We start from the raw sequence: 14,260 nt of genomic DNA, 5'->3' as shown, positions 1-14,260 counted from the left end.
TATTTCTGGGTTTTGTTTTCTTCTTTCTGAACAGCCTTTGCCTTGGCTGTGGAACGGATTGGTAGCTTTTCATCTGCACTGCTTTTCTTTTGCTCTTTCGATGAGAAAAGGAACCAAACGAGGTTTAGAAGTCTGTTTTTCAAAATTGAAATGTGCTGAATGTAGTAGAAGGTGAGGGTGAAGAGAGGGAGGGAACTGTCCTTAAATCACTTATATAAGCCCTTAGCCCTCACTTGTCACTCCATGAGGCAGGATGTTGCCTGTCTCACAGTTACTGTCAAGCTTCTTGGTGCTTGAAGCAGCAGCTCGGCTATGGGAAGGGATTTCTGTGCGGCTGCTGGGCTAGGTCCAGCCCCAGGTCAGTGGAAGTCCTGGTTGCGGAAAGGCCCAAAAAGCAGGAAGCAGATGTGAACAACAGGGGCCTGGCTCAGGCGACCTAATAACAAGTGTTCCAAGCCAAAATAAGTAAGTCAGTCAAAAGGCCAGAACATTGCCTTATTTACTGAATTACCTAAAAATCTATATTTATGTGAGGGTTGATGTGCCTTTTGCTTATGCTTTTCTTTGTTAGGCGTTTGTAGTCGGTGTGCAAGATGCTTTCCCAATGACAGTGCTGGTCACCATCACAGGGTATTTTTCCCAATTACCTCAGGTTTATTTCTGTGTGCCTTCTCCAAATGCTTTGTGTTATCTTCTTGGTATCTTGGTAGTTTTTATCTTCTGCTTTGCTGGAAATCAACATGCATAAAGAGGCTGGCATTAGAGTCCTACATATTCAGAAAAGGCCTTAGGAAGTCAGCAAAATATTCAAAGATTTAGAATTTTTTTTTTCCTTCTGTCTGCCTTTCTTGCTGCTGCTTTCTGGTGCAAAAGTGACTTTGGCTCAAGCACTGCAAGGGGCTGCCCAGGAGAGTGGTGCAGTACCCATCCCTGCAGGTGTTTAAGAGCTGTGCAGACACGGCATTAAGGGGCACGGTTTAATGGAACTCAGTAGGTCAGGTTAGTGATTGTACTTGACCATCTGAAAGATCTTTTGCAAACTAGATGATTCTATGAGTTCTCATATTCTATGAGGAATAAAGCAAGTGGAATTGAAGAGAATGGTAACCTCGGGGGATAGGCATATGATGGTCAGTGGGTATGGTGAGTAGGCCTCACGTGCCACAGAAAGATGGCTCGTGCTGGTGGCTCAGTGGAAAAGTAGCACGGAGATCCATGATATGAGGCTTTCCTTTGGTTCACTTTTGCTTTTGAGGAGGGCTCAGGTATGGTCTCTCCCTTGGGATTTTTTTGAATTTGTTTGAGATTCTGCATCTGCCAGGCCTCACCCTCTGCCTTTGTTTCAGGCTTGCAGTCTTCCTGTACCTTAAAATGTCCCTTAGCAGGTTGCTGCTGGCCATTGGAGCTTTCTTGGTTATCGCTTGTCAAGTAGGAGGGAAGGCAACTGCAGGGTAGTGCAGAGGGTTTCCAAGTGTGTTGTTACTCTTTGGTTTAACGGTGTGAGAAAAACACATCATTTTACCATCAGCGATCTTTCTGACTGTAACATCTTTTGTTTTTTTTCCTCTAATTTTCCCCCTGGGAGTCGGGGGAATTTTGTTGTTTTTTTGATAGGCCTGACTTTCCCTCTTCTTTCACAGTAGCTGCTGCACCATTTTTCCATTTAGAAGGTGTTTCCAAAGGTAATCTCTTACTAGGCTTCCTGCATGTAACTCTGTGCCATTCTTAGTTTGTACATGTTATTTTCTGCCATTTGTCTTGCTTTGGAAATTTCCATTTCCCAAATCCATTTAGGAGAGAGAGGAAAAACTCACTTTGTGACAGTGATGCAGCAGAGGGTGTATTTGTGTTTCATAACTCTGTAACAAATGTTTTCCATTTCCTCCTTCACCAAAATCTCCTTCTCGGTAAGTGTTGGGATTTGCTGACTGTAGATCTATTTTAGCATCTTATAAAGATGTTTCTCTTTCAGTAATCCTTGTAAACATGTGTGAAAGATAACATGAAGTCACAAATCTAAACAATGCTAATAATATTAAGATGATCCAGAGAACAAGGAAATGCTTTTTCATAGTCAAATACCACTTTGTAAAAACTGAACAAAAGAATTCTGTAACAGAATTGTTCTCTCAATTAGCTTGTTCTTCCAGGGAAGAAAGGCTTTTATCTGTCTGTATGCCAGTAATTCCTAGTAACTTCTGGACCACTTGAGAAAGAGAGATTTTGATGATGTTAAGTGTCAGTTCCAGAGTTCCATCACAGTGGCTTTCCAGGTACAAAAGAGAGATCTTGGTGCTCCATTGTGCAGAAATCTACAGCATGAGCTTGCAAGCCTACTGAAGGTTTTTAGAGTCCCCAGAGGATGCAAGTTCTCAGGAAGCCAAACTATGCTGGTTCCATTGCTTACAGAGCTGATTGCTGTATTGTGCCTTGTTTTGGTTTTGTTTGTGTGTTGTTTTTGTTTTTTTTTTAAATCAAATTATGTTTGCCTTTGCTAAACTTTTGTTGTGTTGCTAGCTTTTCTGTTTATGTTGTTGTTGCCAAATACTAGAAACCACAAAGAGAACCAGTGTGATAGACAAGAACAAATAAGGACAATATCTGAAACACTGTTATTTGCACACAGTTGACTTAATAACATCTGAAATGAAAAATAGTTCCATTTTTAGAGTTTATTTTAGTTACAGCTTTTTCTTATGCCCCTACAAACTTTTCTCCCACTGGAATATCAGTAAATACTGAAAATCAGTAAATAAAGGAGGGCTACTGCTCTGTTGCAACTCTTTAAGAACCACTGACAAGAAGAGAGAGTGAAATTAATACTTCAGGTTTAAGAAGCAGTTTCGGTGTAGTGAATACTGATTTAAATTCTAAAAATGAGAGCTACCTTCAATTCATGTTTGTCCTGAGAAAACATTCAACTTGCCTTTTTCCTTGATAGGAAAAAAAAATCAGTTTTCTGATTTTTCATATTTTTTCATTTCTGATTCACATTTTTTTAAGGTGATAAAATAGTCACCAAGACAACTAGTTCAGCTCTAGTTATTTAGAATGACAAGTATTGGGCATCAAAAGCTATGGTTATAAAAGCAATTCAACCTGTTAGTGAAAACCAGTAATCCTTCAGGTTCCTCCCGATGTGATTGTATTCACTTTAGATTTAAGTCCTCTATTTAAAGGCTACTGAATTTCTGTAGGTGGTACTGCCTCCTCTTTACAAATTTGAAAATTGAAATTTGATGGCTTTGTCTGCACGCTTCTTACTGCAGAATTGCTCACATTTTCTTCAGAAACTCATCTCTTCAGGCAAACTTGTTTCTACTCCCTTGTCGCAGTGCTTTAAGACAGGTTTCCCTGTGGTAAAACGGTTTCCTTTATTACTTGTTTGTTTATATTAGTAGTGGTTTCCTTCTTAAGGTTAATTATTGTTTCAAAGAAATTGCAATTTCCTGTTCTGGTGTAGCTTGTTTTCTTTAGATTTGTTCCACGGCTGTCATGATGTCTGTAAAATATTGTTCTGAAATTCTTTGTGATGTGAAGGTGCGGTGTTCCAACTGATGATTATTAATCCTATTTTTTCTCTCTCTCTTTTTTTTTTTTCTTTTTTCTTTCATCTCTAGGTAAGAACAACTTTTGTAGCGATCTTTGCTTTCAAAGAAATTCTCCTGTGGTAAAGTATTAATCTATTTTTCTGTCTTCCTTTACTAATGGTATTATTTTTCTTTGTATTAAAGTGGGGGCTGGGGGGAAAGAAAAAATAACCCCTGGCTGAGTGCTGTACCCTTTTGAATATGCTATACGGTTCCTGGAAGAGAATTTTAAAACTTCAAATGGGTATTTGGGTTTTTACTTAAAAATGTTCTAAGTGCAAGGTGACAGTGCCAGCACACAAGCAAACTGCTGACTATCAGCTGCAGAACTCGGAGCAAGTATGAAATAGGTTTTCCTTTAGCAAAGAAGTGCCTCAGATTTTTTGTTCAATATCTGCATGCTCTGAGGCCCTGCCCAGGTTTCTACCTGAGCTTATATAGCAGCAGTTTCTTTACCTATTTCACACCAAAATAATTTGAAGTTAAATAGCAAAAGTAACATATCAAGTAGCTAAGTTAAATATGTACTGTAAGTTAAATCATGATTCAGTGGAGTAATCAACAAGCCTTGCAATAGCAGACTTTCAGAGCTGTTTTTTAAAACACAAGTCTGGTATGTCTAAATTTACTGTCTAGTGATGCTGCAGGGTTTGTACTGTACTGGGTTTTTTTTTCTTCACAGTCACTTCTAACTGTAGTTTTAGAAGCTTCCTGTTAAGATCTTTCATTTAGCAGGCCTAGAGACAACTTCTTATTACCAGAGAATTGGTATATTGTAGAGAGTAATGGAACTATAAATACGACTTCCTGTGTATTAGACATGTTTGCCAGTTACTGGAAGCTTGAAAAAGGAGATCTTGTCTGGCTACAATTCACAATCAACCTATGGAAACGAGTTGAGAACAGCAATCCATTTCTTTCATTGGGGACACTGTTGGTTCATTTCATTGCAGTTCTGCTTTTTTGTTCTTTTTCCTTTACGTATACAGTTTTAATTAATCAGTGAGAGGCCCAGGCATGAGGTAATGCTGGAAATCAACATTTTGAATCCTGTGATACTTAATAGAGAATTAATGGAAACAGAGGTACTGCTATCTCCTCGCTCAAAACTTTGTGTCATTTGGACAGTATCTAAAGGCAGACTCTGGGCTGCTGTGTGCATAAATTCCTTCGGGATTTGTGTGTTTTTGGAAGACCGAAATTAAAACAAGAAATAGTGTAATTCATACTGGGAAATAAGACCTCTAATCTTTAAAATTCACTGGCATCTGTATTGTCACAATTTGAAGTGAGAAAGGCCCTCCACAATCATCTAGTCTGATCCTTCCTATTACACAAGGCCAAAATCTCTTGCTTATTATTGAAACAGATTTTATGTGGGTTAATAAAGTCAGTGGAAGTTGCATGAATTTTAATTTTCTCAAGTCTTAAATATGCTTTCTCATTGCTGTTCCATCTGAAAGGCAGTAAGTGATGTTCTCAAGTAAACTCTGGAGTATGAGATGCTTTTGCCAAGAAGCAGAGCTTGTAGCTTCCCAGAAATGGATGGATGGCATTCATTCTCAGCTTAACTGCTCCCACACCACTGGTTCCCAGCTGGCGAGGAGGAAGAGGTGAGAAGCAATGTGACAAGGAGAGGAGAGTAGAGAGGCAGTGATACAGATGGCATGAGGGAGGAGGAGTAAGGAAAAGGTACAAAAAGACTGGCATCAGTGAGTCTCTGCTTCAGTGAAGTAAGAAAAAATTGGCATATGAGATAAAAGATACGATCCTGCCAGGTGTTCTCTATCTGTTGGTTTTACCATGTTCTTCTAAGAGTAAACAGGCTTTGAAGAGAATGAGGCCCTTAGGAGGTGGTTGTTAGTTTATGACAGGAATGAGCAAAATGCATGTATTCTGTCTCCTGCACACACTGTTGTACCCTTGCTCGTGTGCTCTTTCTCTCTGACTTGCTCAGTCTTTTCTTTCTTGTCAGTCTCTTGTTGGTTGAGGGTTTATCACATTTGAGTCTTAGAGGCAAAACGAAGCTTTATCAATCAAGAGCCCTGCATTAGTTTCCCTGTGTCAGCTACACTCCTCCATAGGCTATTCCTACTTCTCTTGAAAACGTTGTGCAGTGTTATGTACTCCTCAAAGGACCACAAACTCTAGCACTGTAGCACTTGCTTTGGACAGTAAAAATGTAGAAAAGGCATTTTACATCAGCATACAGTTCATGTATGTGTAGCACGCACATGAAACAAGCCCAGGCCATATGGAATGGTCTTGTTGCATGCAATTTTCTTCTCACTCCTCTTTCCCTCCCTCTTTTTTTAATATGGGTGTTTTTTTTTTTTTAAAGACTGTAGTTTGGCGACAAGGAGGAGAGAAGAATCAGGTCTCACTGATTTGAGAAGACTTTTTGCTTTGATTGAAAAGGGAGGAAGTCTTTATGCTTATGTCTTGAGTGCTGGCAGCATTACTTTCTTTAATCTGAATTCTGTCCTGTGACATAAAAGACCTGTGTTCCTACAGACAAACAATCCATTTCTTCTGGAGGTTTTCATGATCACAAGGTTCACAAACTGGGAATTAAATTGAAGTCCAGATTATTTCATTTAAAATATAAATTTAACTGCACATGTTGTGTTGTTTTTCTTATTTTTGTTTTGTTTTGCTTCTCCTGCCTTTGATTTTCCTATCCTTTCCAGAGTTTTCCTCTCTAAAAACAAAACAAAAAAGAAGTAAAAAGGAGTTAAATATAGATGTAGATTACATCACTTGGTCTGTAGTACTTATATTTTCTCGAAAGATATAAGTTTACTGCCAAAATATGACTCAAAGGATCAATAGCAAACAATCTGTGCAAGTTTACACAAGAGAACTCAAGTATTTCATTCCATAAGAATTGTGCTTTAAAAGCACACACTGCAAAAATAGATACTTCTTTGGGAACATTGCTTTTTTAATTTTCACTGTTGCTTTCAGAAGTATGTCCAAATAGTTGTTAAGGGGATTTTTTTTTTCTGAGAAATCTGTTGCTGCACACTGAGAGCTTAGAGGAATTCAAATGGCTGCGGCTTCAAATGCTCGCATTTAACAGAGGTCAGTCATAATATTTCCATCCACATAAGCAGTGTTAAATTTAAAAGATCATTTGTAATTTACAAGCATTTAATTGTAACAAGAATTCAAATAGGGATCAGGAAGATGTGTTCCCTGCTGCTCACAGTGGCTATGGCTGAGGAAGTTGCGTTTGCCATGTCTTTAAAAACACTGCCATGCTATGCATGTGATGTTTAATATTGTTTGATTATTTTAAAATCTTTTGGAGCAACTTATCTAAAATCTTTGTAAGTAATGAATAGAATTATACCCTTTCCATGTCTGCACATGGCTGACATTATATAGAAGAAAATTATTTGGACAGAGTAACACTGAAATAATAGGCACATCTCTTACTATATACTCTTTGTACAGCCCTATTTTGTTGACTCAATCATTTTGCTCTTCTGTTATTGACTTAACAGTTCCTCTAATCCTTCTGATGTTGATCCATTTAGCTTGTCAAGTATCAGAAGGGAGGTGAAGGAGGGCTCTCCTCTTCTGCTTCTTTAATCCAAGACTGAAAAAATTGATACAGACTTTGTAAGCTCAGGCTAGTGAAGAATCTCATCCCTTCTGCTTGCTTCTTGCTTTTAGTTCATCTTTTTCTTTTGATGTAACATTATCCACACAGTTAATAATTAGTTGAAGTCTCCACAGTACCTCTAACAGTTCAGAGGAGTCTTGACCATGTACTGGTTGTAATGTCTGATAGCAGTAGAAGCTTTTAGGCTTCGAATGTTTGAGTATGTCACAGCTTCTATGTTTGAGAAGAAGCACAAAATTTAGAAAACTTAGAGGAATAAAGTAGAAATTATAGAATTAAAAACTTGGAGTGAGAAAGAGATGCTTTCAGCTTTGGGTTTGTTTCTGTGTGTCCCTTAAATTTGGCACACATCTGTTGAGATTGCTGGAACAACCTTCATTATTCTTAGCAGTTTACCCACCACAAAGTTTTGTTCTCCATTTACAGAAGACTTGTCAAAATGCTATGACAACTAGCTGGTTTTAGACAAACAGAACCTGGCTCTAAAAAGACAGTAAGTCTGTAAGTCAAACATGGAGGGCAGCCATTGGCACTGGAAGAAGGAAGAAACCACAGATTGTTTTCTCATTGGATGAAGAGCTTAAAGCAATGTAAAGTTAATTGAAGAATTCCTTGAAAGTGAAGTCAGACTGAAATAAAAGCTTAGGGGTCTATAATTTACTAAATGTGAAAGCTTTGTAAGCAGTAGTGAAGCTAAAAGTTTGAAAAGAACATATTTTAGTAAACAGATCTGGCTTGTGTTACAGACTGTCCTGTTTTAATTATTTGTCCAAATAATGTAGATTTTCAGTAGAATCTCTAATTAGGCACAGTTTGATTTATTGAGCTGGCCCCATATAAACCATGATGTCATGCTGTACTGCTCAAAATTACAGCTCTGCTCATGCAGTTTCAAGATGATTATTTTTAACTTTGGAATGTTTCAGTTTTGTGCATCTTGGCTTTTGGCTTTGTGAACTTAAGATGTTCTCTGTTCCTCTCCTCCTCCCTCCCCCGGATCAAAGCGTTTTGCTGCAATGCAACAAGAGTAAAAGCCATTGAAATGGACTTTTAAACACTCTTCTGTTTAAATGCTATTGGTAAATAAGAAGAGAGGCAAGGATTCTCATGCTTACATTAAGGGGGTTGAGAAATTGGTACAGTCAGTATTGAACTGTGTGTATTGCCAGGTGTCCAGATGTTGATGCCATTCCAGAGCAGAAATGCTTCATTTCTGCCTTTAGAAGATCTTAATTTTCTTTTGATGCTGCAATTGAAGAAAAAGGGGAGGGGGAACGGGGGGGAATCTGCACTGCTTGTTCATGCAGGTAATAAGTAGTAAATAGGAACAGAAACCCTTATACATATTCAGTTTTACCCTTATGTGCTGCATTTTCCTCTTGTGTCCTGTTTGAACAGGGAAGTTTACCTTTAGTTCAACCCATGTCCATTCCAAATGGAAATGGAAGGCTTTTCACAGGATTGTTTCTGAGCTTCTGTGTAGGGGAGGTCTCACTTCTGCAGTAGCGAGCAGCTCCTTGTCCTGCCAGGATCTGGAATGGCAGGCTGCGGAGGAACAGAGGTCTGGGAGTGAGGTCAGCGTCTGGTCTGTCCTTCCAACCTCTTCTGCACAGTAAAGAGACCAAGGTGCAGGAGAGAAGGGGGGGGGGGGGGTTGGGGGAGTGGGAAGAGTTGTCCAGGCAACTCATGTCTAGAATAGAGCTTGTCAGCAAACCAAGAAGGGAATGAAAGAGCTGAGATGTCATCCTTGGGCTGGCGACACTTCATAACCCATAGCTGGCATGGAGTGGAGCAGCATCTGGGAGGCAGTAGCTGTGGCAGGGAAGGACAGGCTCCATTTTCTCCTACAGCCATAAGGAACATTTCTGAGTGGGAGGGGAAGGTGAAAATGTCTTCCTGTGGGTTTTAGTGGAGAGGCTTGGTGAGCTGCCCTTGGTGATGACTGCAGCATTTCAGGTTTGTGTAGGTGGAGGATAATGCATTTCGAGTCATCGCGAAGCTGTGCTTCTCAGGAGGAGCCTTCATTACATAAAAGCTAACTCTGTTTCTATGCCTTTAATTGTGTATATGAGCTGGATTGCAGCTTTAAAGACTCACAAACAGCCATGGAATTCCTTGTTTTTTTCTTTTTGAAGGTTATTTGTAATAAGCATCACATTTTTAATATAATCGGTTGTTGACTAACATATCATTTTTAAATGTGTAAGTGCTTTTAGTTGTCCTGTAATTTGTCACAGTGTAGCTAATGAAGATTGGAGAGAAGGCTGTTCAGAGGGGAAAGGAGTTCATGCTCTCTCTGTGCTTGGTGCCAGTGAAAGTAAATGGATGGAAAGTATGTGTGAGTTTGCTAAGAAATGGTATGTGTAGTGGAAAGATTTGATATCTGAGCCCAGTTTTAAAAAAATACATATTCGTTTGCTTGTTTTGACCTGGCAAGGTTGCCAACTGAAAACAAATTTAACCATTTAGAATAAGGTGGAAGCCTTAATCCATGGAGTATTCAGCTCTCTAGTTTTCAGTAATGGGGTCCTATAATGTCTCATTTGTAACATAACCTCAACAGAAATGGTATGTAGTTCAGTAATCAGAAAGTTTCCACTTCCTATTAATTGTAACCCTTTGAGAAGCTTTTTACAGTAGCTGAAATCCAGTGATAAGCAGATCACCTGTCTTGTTTAGTTTTGCTGAAATGAAGCTAAGTAGTAGATTTCAGATGAGCTGCTCATGTTTTGTCTTGTCTTAACAACACAGGCATGTCTTTTTTTCGTATCGATCACAAAATCTTAATATAGTTTCTTTTGCAGATAGTAATTAGCAGATAGTTGAAATGGATTTTGCTGTGAGATTTCAGTGGACTGACCGATTATCAGACACTTGGTTGAGTTTACGTGCATGCATGCACATGCACTGGCTTTGTCCTCGTTTTCTTTAATGGATCTGGCAATAATGCTAGGTAACAAAACAGAAGTAGACCTTGAGAAGCATATGACTGACAGCAGTGTAATTCTTTTCTGTATAATAAATGACTGATGTAGGTTTAATTATCTTTTTTTCCTGGCAGCTCTTACATGACATTTACTTGCTGAAACAGGTGTTGAAACTTACAAGAACAGTTTGCATCTGAGAGATAAGAGGTACCTCACCACATCAGAAATGTGGTAGAAGCCCCATCCCTGGAGACACTGAAGGGCAACCTGATCTAGCTGTGGGTGTCCCTGTTCATTACAGGGGAGCTGGACTAGATGACCTTTAAAGGTCTCTTCAAACTCTAAGGATTCTATGATTCTGTGATCATTGCACATCTTGTCATTAAATCTGGACTTTCACAAGCATTCTCACAACTCAGAGAGAAGCTGCAGGTCTGAAATTGCTCAGTGAGGATCTGTAGCCTGCAGTATAGGATGAAGCGATTGTACTTGCCAGACAAGACAAGTAGGTTATGATGATTGTCATGAGAAACTGAAGAGGAAGGTGGAAGGGATCATGCTTGCTGTGAGTCCTGGAGTTGCCAGGGGTCACCAGATGGACAGCAGTGGTATTTTCCAGCTCATAGTACTTTCAGTAGCTTCCTTTTCCTTTTGCTCTTACAATGTAAAGCTGTTTATCATCATGTAAAAAAGAATTGCTTCAGTAAAATGTGCTTGAATATGTTTTCTTGATATCAGTGCCAAAAATCAAGAGGAACAGCACTGCACAAAAATGCTACAACAGAGAGATGGTTACCTCTGACTGCTGGGTTGCAGCTCAGTAACTTGAGTGTGGTTAGCAAAGAAGCCACGATGCCACAGGTCAGTGTGCAGGCTGTATGAAACTTAACAAAATAAGTGGCTGTGCATTTAAAGGCAGATTGCTGCAGTTTTTGGCAGAAATTAAAAATAGCACAGCTTTGATCTTGGTGTTTTGCAAGACTGCTTTTGACCGATGTAGTGGAAGGCTTGCTTTTCCTCAAATATAGCTACAGTTTTACTTGAGTAAAACTTCAGCTGACTCTTGGTTACATCCATTCACAATACAAGAACTGCTATTAAATTAGTAAGTAATAAGAAGATCACACCATTAGTAATACGATTAAACTGTCTAAGAACCAAGAAAGGCTGTCCTTTCTTCATATCTGATTTCTCTTAAGCCCTGAAGAACAGCTGTGTTGTATCAGGCTGGTGTCCGTCAAGCTTTGTATCTTGTCTCCAGCTGTAGCCATTAGCCACACTCCAGTCACAGGATCAAGGCATACAGTCACGCTCTCTTGGCCACATCTTGCTGTTTTCGGCAACATTCTGCTCAAATTCTCTTCTGAAATCTATTTTCAGCTTTAAATTTTGGTTTTGCTGAAAACTCTGCATCTTTGTGGCAGCAAATCCTAGTGAGCTGCTTTTTCTTGCGAACAGTATGACTAAGCTCACCCAGGCCTCCCTCAGACATGTTATAATCACCATCTGCTAGTGGCTTCTTGTCATCTCTACTTGTGTATGAGACATTTCTTTCACAGGAGGATAAATTCATCTGTCCACCATAGCCAGTAATGCTTCAGAAATGCAGTGAGACCAAGTAGGTTGTTCTTTTATGCATTTTGTAGAACAAGTAATGGTTATGGGAACTATCAAGAGACACTTTAGTGTAGGGGTATGAAGAGAAGTAAAGGAGGTCCTTATAAAACGTGGAAGAGGTTACTGTGCTTCGTGTTTTCTTCCTGTAGCTCTGAAGCTGCCTATGTGCTAGAATTAGGCCTATCAATGGTGTTAGCATCAAGTCACGTGCTGGCAATTATTTTGCATCAGTCAGAGGACATCTGATGCACAGTATTTGAGAACACTCTGCAGTGACTTTGTTTGTACTTCTGTGAGCATTTTTAAGAAAAAAGATCACCTTTAAATGGTGTCACTAAAATTGGAAAAAGTGGTTAATAAATTTTAAGAAGTCATTTTATAAAATTCTACTGTGCTTTATTATGTATGTCTGATTTAAGTAGTTTTAGATGTTTAGGTGAACAGGGAACTCAGAAAAGCAGATTTCCCCTAGATTTCATTGTGGGGTTCTCAGAAGAAACAGTTTCATTTTTCCTAGTGTGGACATGCACTGCTAAAGCTTGCTGGTGTTATGACTGAGTGGTACTAAAATTCTGTTTATTATCAGTCTTTTCACATCTGAATCATGTTATTTAACCCAGGTTTTCTTTTAAACTACTGCCAAATGTGCAGTATGGATGAGTGCTTGGAAAAACCAAGGGGTGATAGGAACTCTGATGCTTTTAATTGTTTAGACTAATCATGAGTTTCACACGTGGAGGGAAGATGTTTATTTCTGTTCTCTAGGTTTACATGTTCAATGAAGAGTACAGATGAATTAAAGAAAAATGCTGTAGGATGATTATGGGAAGTATAGTAGCCTTTTTCTTTGCTTCTGCTGTGCTTTTGAGAACAATACTTGTTTAATTCATTTCATTCAGAGTGATCAGTTAATGTACTTTTTCCTTTTTTTGTGTGCCTTTCTTTCATGCAGAACAAGGTGAGAAGAAGAGAAACAAGAATAAAGAGAGCTTTATTTTACATTTCATGATTCCATTTTCTTAGCTTTCATTCACCTGCTTGTTTGGTCTCAAGGATAAGAATCACTATGAAAAGTGATCATGTAAAAGTAGAGTCTCTGGATGTTTCTTTAGCAGATCATGGAAAACCTGAGTATGCCTACTTTATGTAGATGCTAAAGGTAGCACTGTGACTAGTATGTTTTCCTCTTATTTTCTACGCAGTGGCTAATCGTACTGTCACTTTTTTTCCTACCATATGCTTGTTGTAGCTCACATAGCTCCTAGCAGTAATTAATTACCAGCAGTAATGCTGGCCATTATATGCTATTAAACAGGATTTGCTTTTATCAATAAATTGTCATATGCTTACAGTTTGAGCCATGATTGTCATTAAAGCTCTTGTTGTCACTGTTGCTGAGTCTTGGCACTTGGAAGTAAGATGTTGCAGAAGAAGCTAATGCAAACTCTAATGTTGCTGTCTCCATGGAGAACAATAATTTAGATGGAATGAGCATTATGCTACGAAGTAGAGTAGCATTTGGTTTCTTTGCATGTTCATCCGAATCTTATGAACCAACCCAAGCAGGAGCAGAGCAAAACAGTTGGACTGGATGATCTTAGTGGTTTTCTTCAACCTTAATGTTTCTATGACTCTATGGATATATCCATTGCATTCTTTCAAGGAGAGAATCCCTGTTCCTGCAAACAAACAGCAACATCTCTTGATTTACTGTACCCAAATTAAACTCAAGGGCTCCTCGTTCCATCTGCCAGAACTACAGTTTGTGCCTGCTTGGTTGCGTCCTGACCTGATACAATTTGTTTTCCCTTTCTACATCTCTTCCTGTTATGAAAAAATGCTTATTTTCCTTTTATACCTTTCTATACAAAGGTAACTGAAACCTGAAGAAGGACTTTGGTACCTGAATCTTAACTTTTAGTTGTAGAAATTAAATACAGTTAAAGATGCTGCGTGTTCCTACAAACCTTATTGTTCCTGTATTTGTTATCAGCTTTTACGTGATCCCCCTTGTATGGACTTCTGATTTATTTTTCTGTTTTCTAGACCTAGTCCTTATCAAGTATGTCATACAAATCAGAGAACTATACCCAAGAAATAGGGGTTTCATTTTATATTGGAACATATCTACTTCTCATGATTGCAGCAGTTCTCTGTTACGTTGTTTTTTTTCAGTCATGGCTAAAGCATTGCATATGCCTTCATACTTTCCATTTGTAGAGCCTTCTGTTTGATAAATACAAGCTGCCGTGTAAAGGTTTTTTGATCTGACAGACATTTCTCATAGTCTGGAGCCTTCTCCATTATCAGAGGGAATGTGGCTAAGAGATTTGCTCATGATCACACAGTGCAATAGCTGGAGCATAGTGGTAACTTGGAACCATGAATTATTTGCTTTTAGAATGTTTTGATTGTATTTTTCTTTGCATCGTACAGAGTGGTGCAGTGCAGTGTACCTGGAAGACAACTAGAAAAATTATTCGGACTGAAAGTAA

General features: G+C 38.8%; 2 protein-coding genes across 3 annotated transcripts in view; one reads left to right on the top strand and one right to left on the bottom strand.

Annotated features, from left to right (window-relative positions):
• FILIP1L (filamin A interacting protein 1 like) overlaps nt 1-14,260 on the bottom strand; it is a 196,490-nt gene that overhangs the window by 108,984 nt on the left and 73,246 nt on the right. The window lies entirely within an intron of this gene.
• CMSS1 (cms1 ribosomal small subunit homolog) overlaps nt 5,125-14,260 on the top strand; it is a 110,009-nt gene continuing 100,873 nt past the window's right edge. Inside the window, exon 1 of the mRNA XM_052665514.1 lies at nt 5,125-5,203. Coding sequence (XP_052521474.1) covers nt 5,140-5,203 — 64 coding nt within the window. The 5' untranslated portion in view covers nt 5,125-5,139. The remainder of the gene's footprint in view (nt 5,204-14,260) is intronic.

This window comes from Tympanuchus pallidicinctus, unplaced genomic scaffold (genome assembly GCF_026119805.1).
Source record: "Tympanuchus pallidicinctus isolate F22 unplaced genomic scaffold, pur_lepc_1.0 scaffold10, whole genome shotgun sequence".
In the NCBI taxonomy this organism is placed as follows: Eukaryota; Metazoa; Chordata; class Aves; order Galliformes; family Phasianidae; genus Tympanuchus; species Tympanuchus pallidicinctus.
Note: the sequence above shows the minus strand (reverse complement) of the source record. Positions and strands in the feature narration are given on the sequence as shown.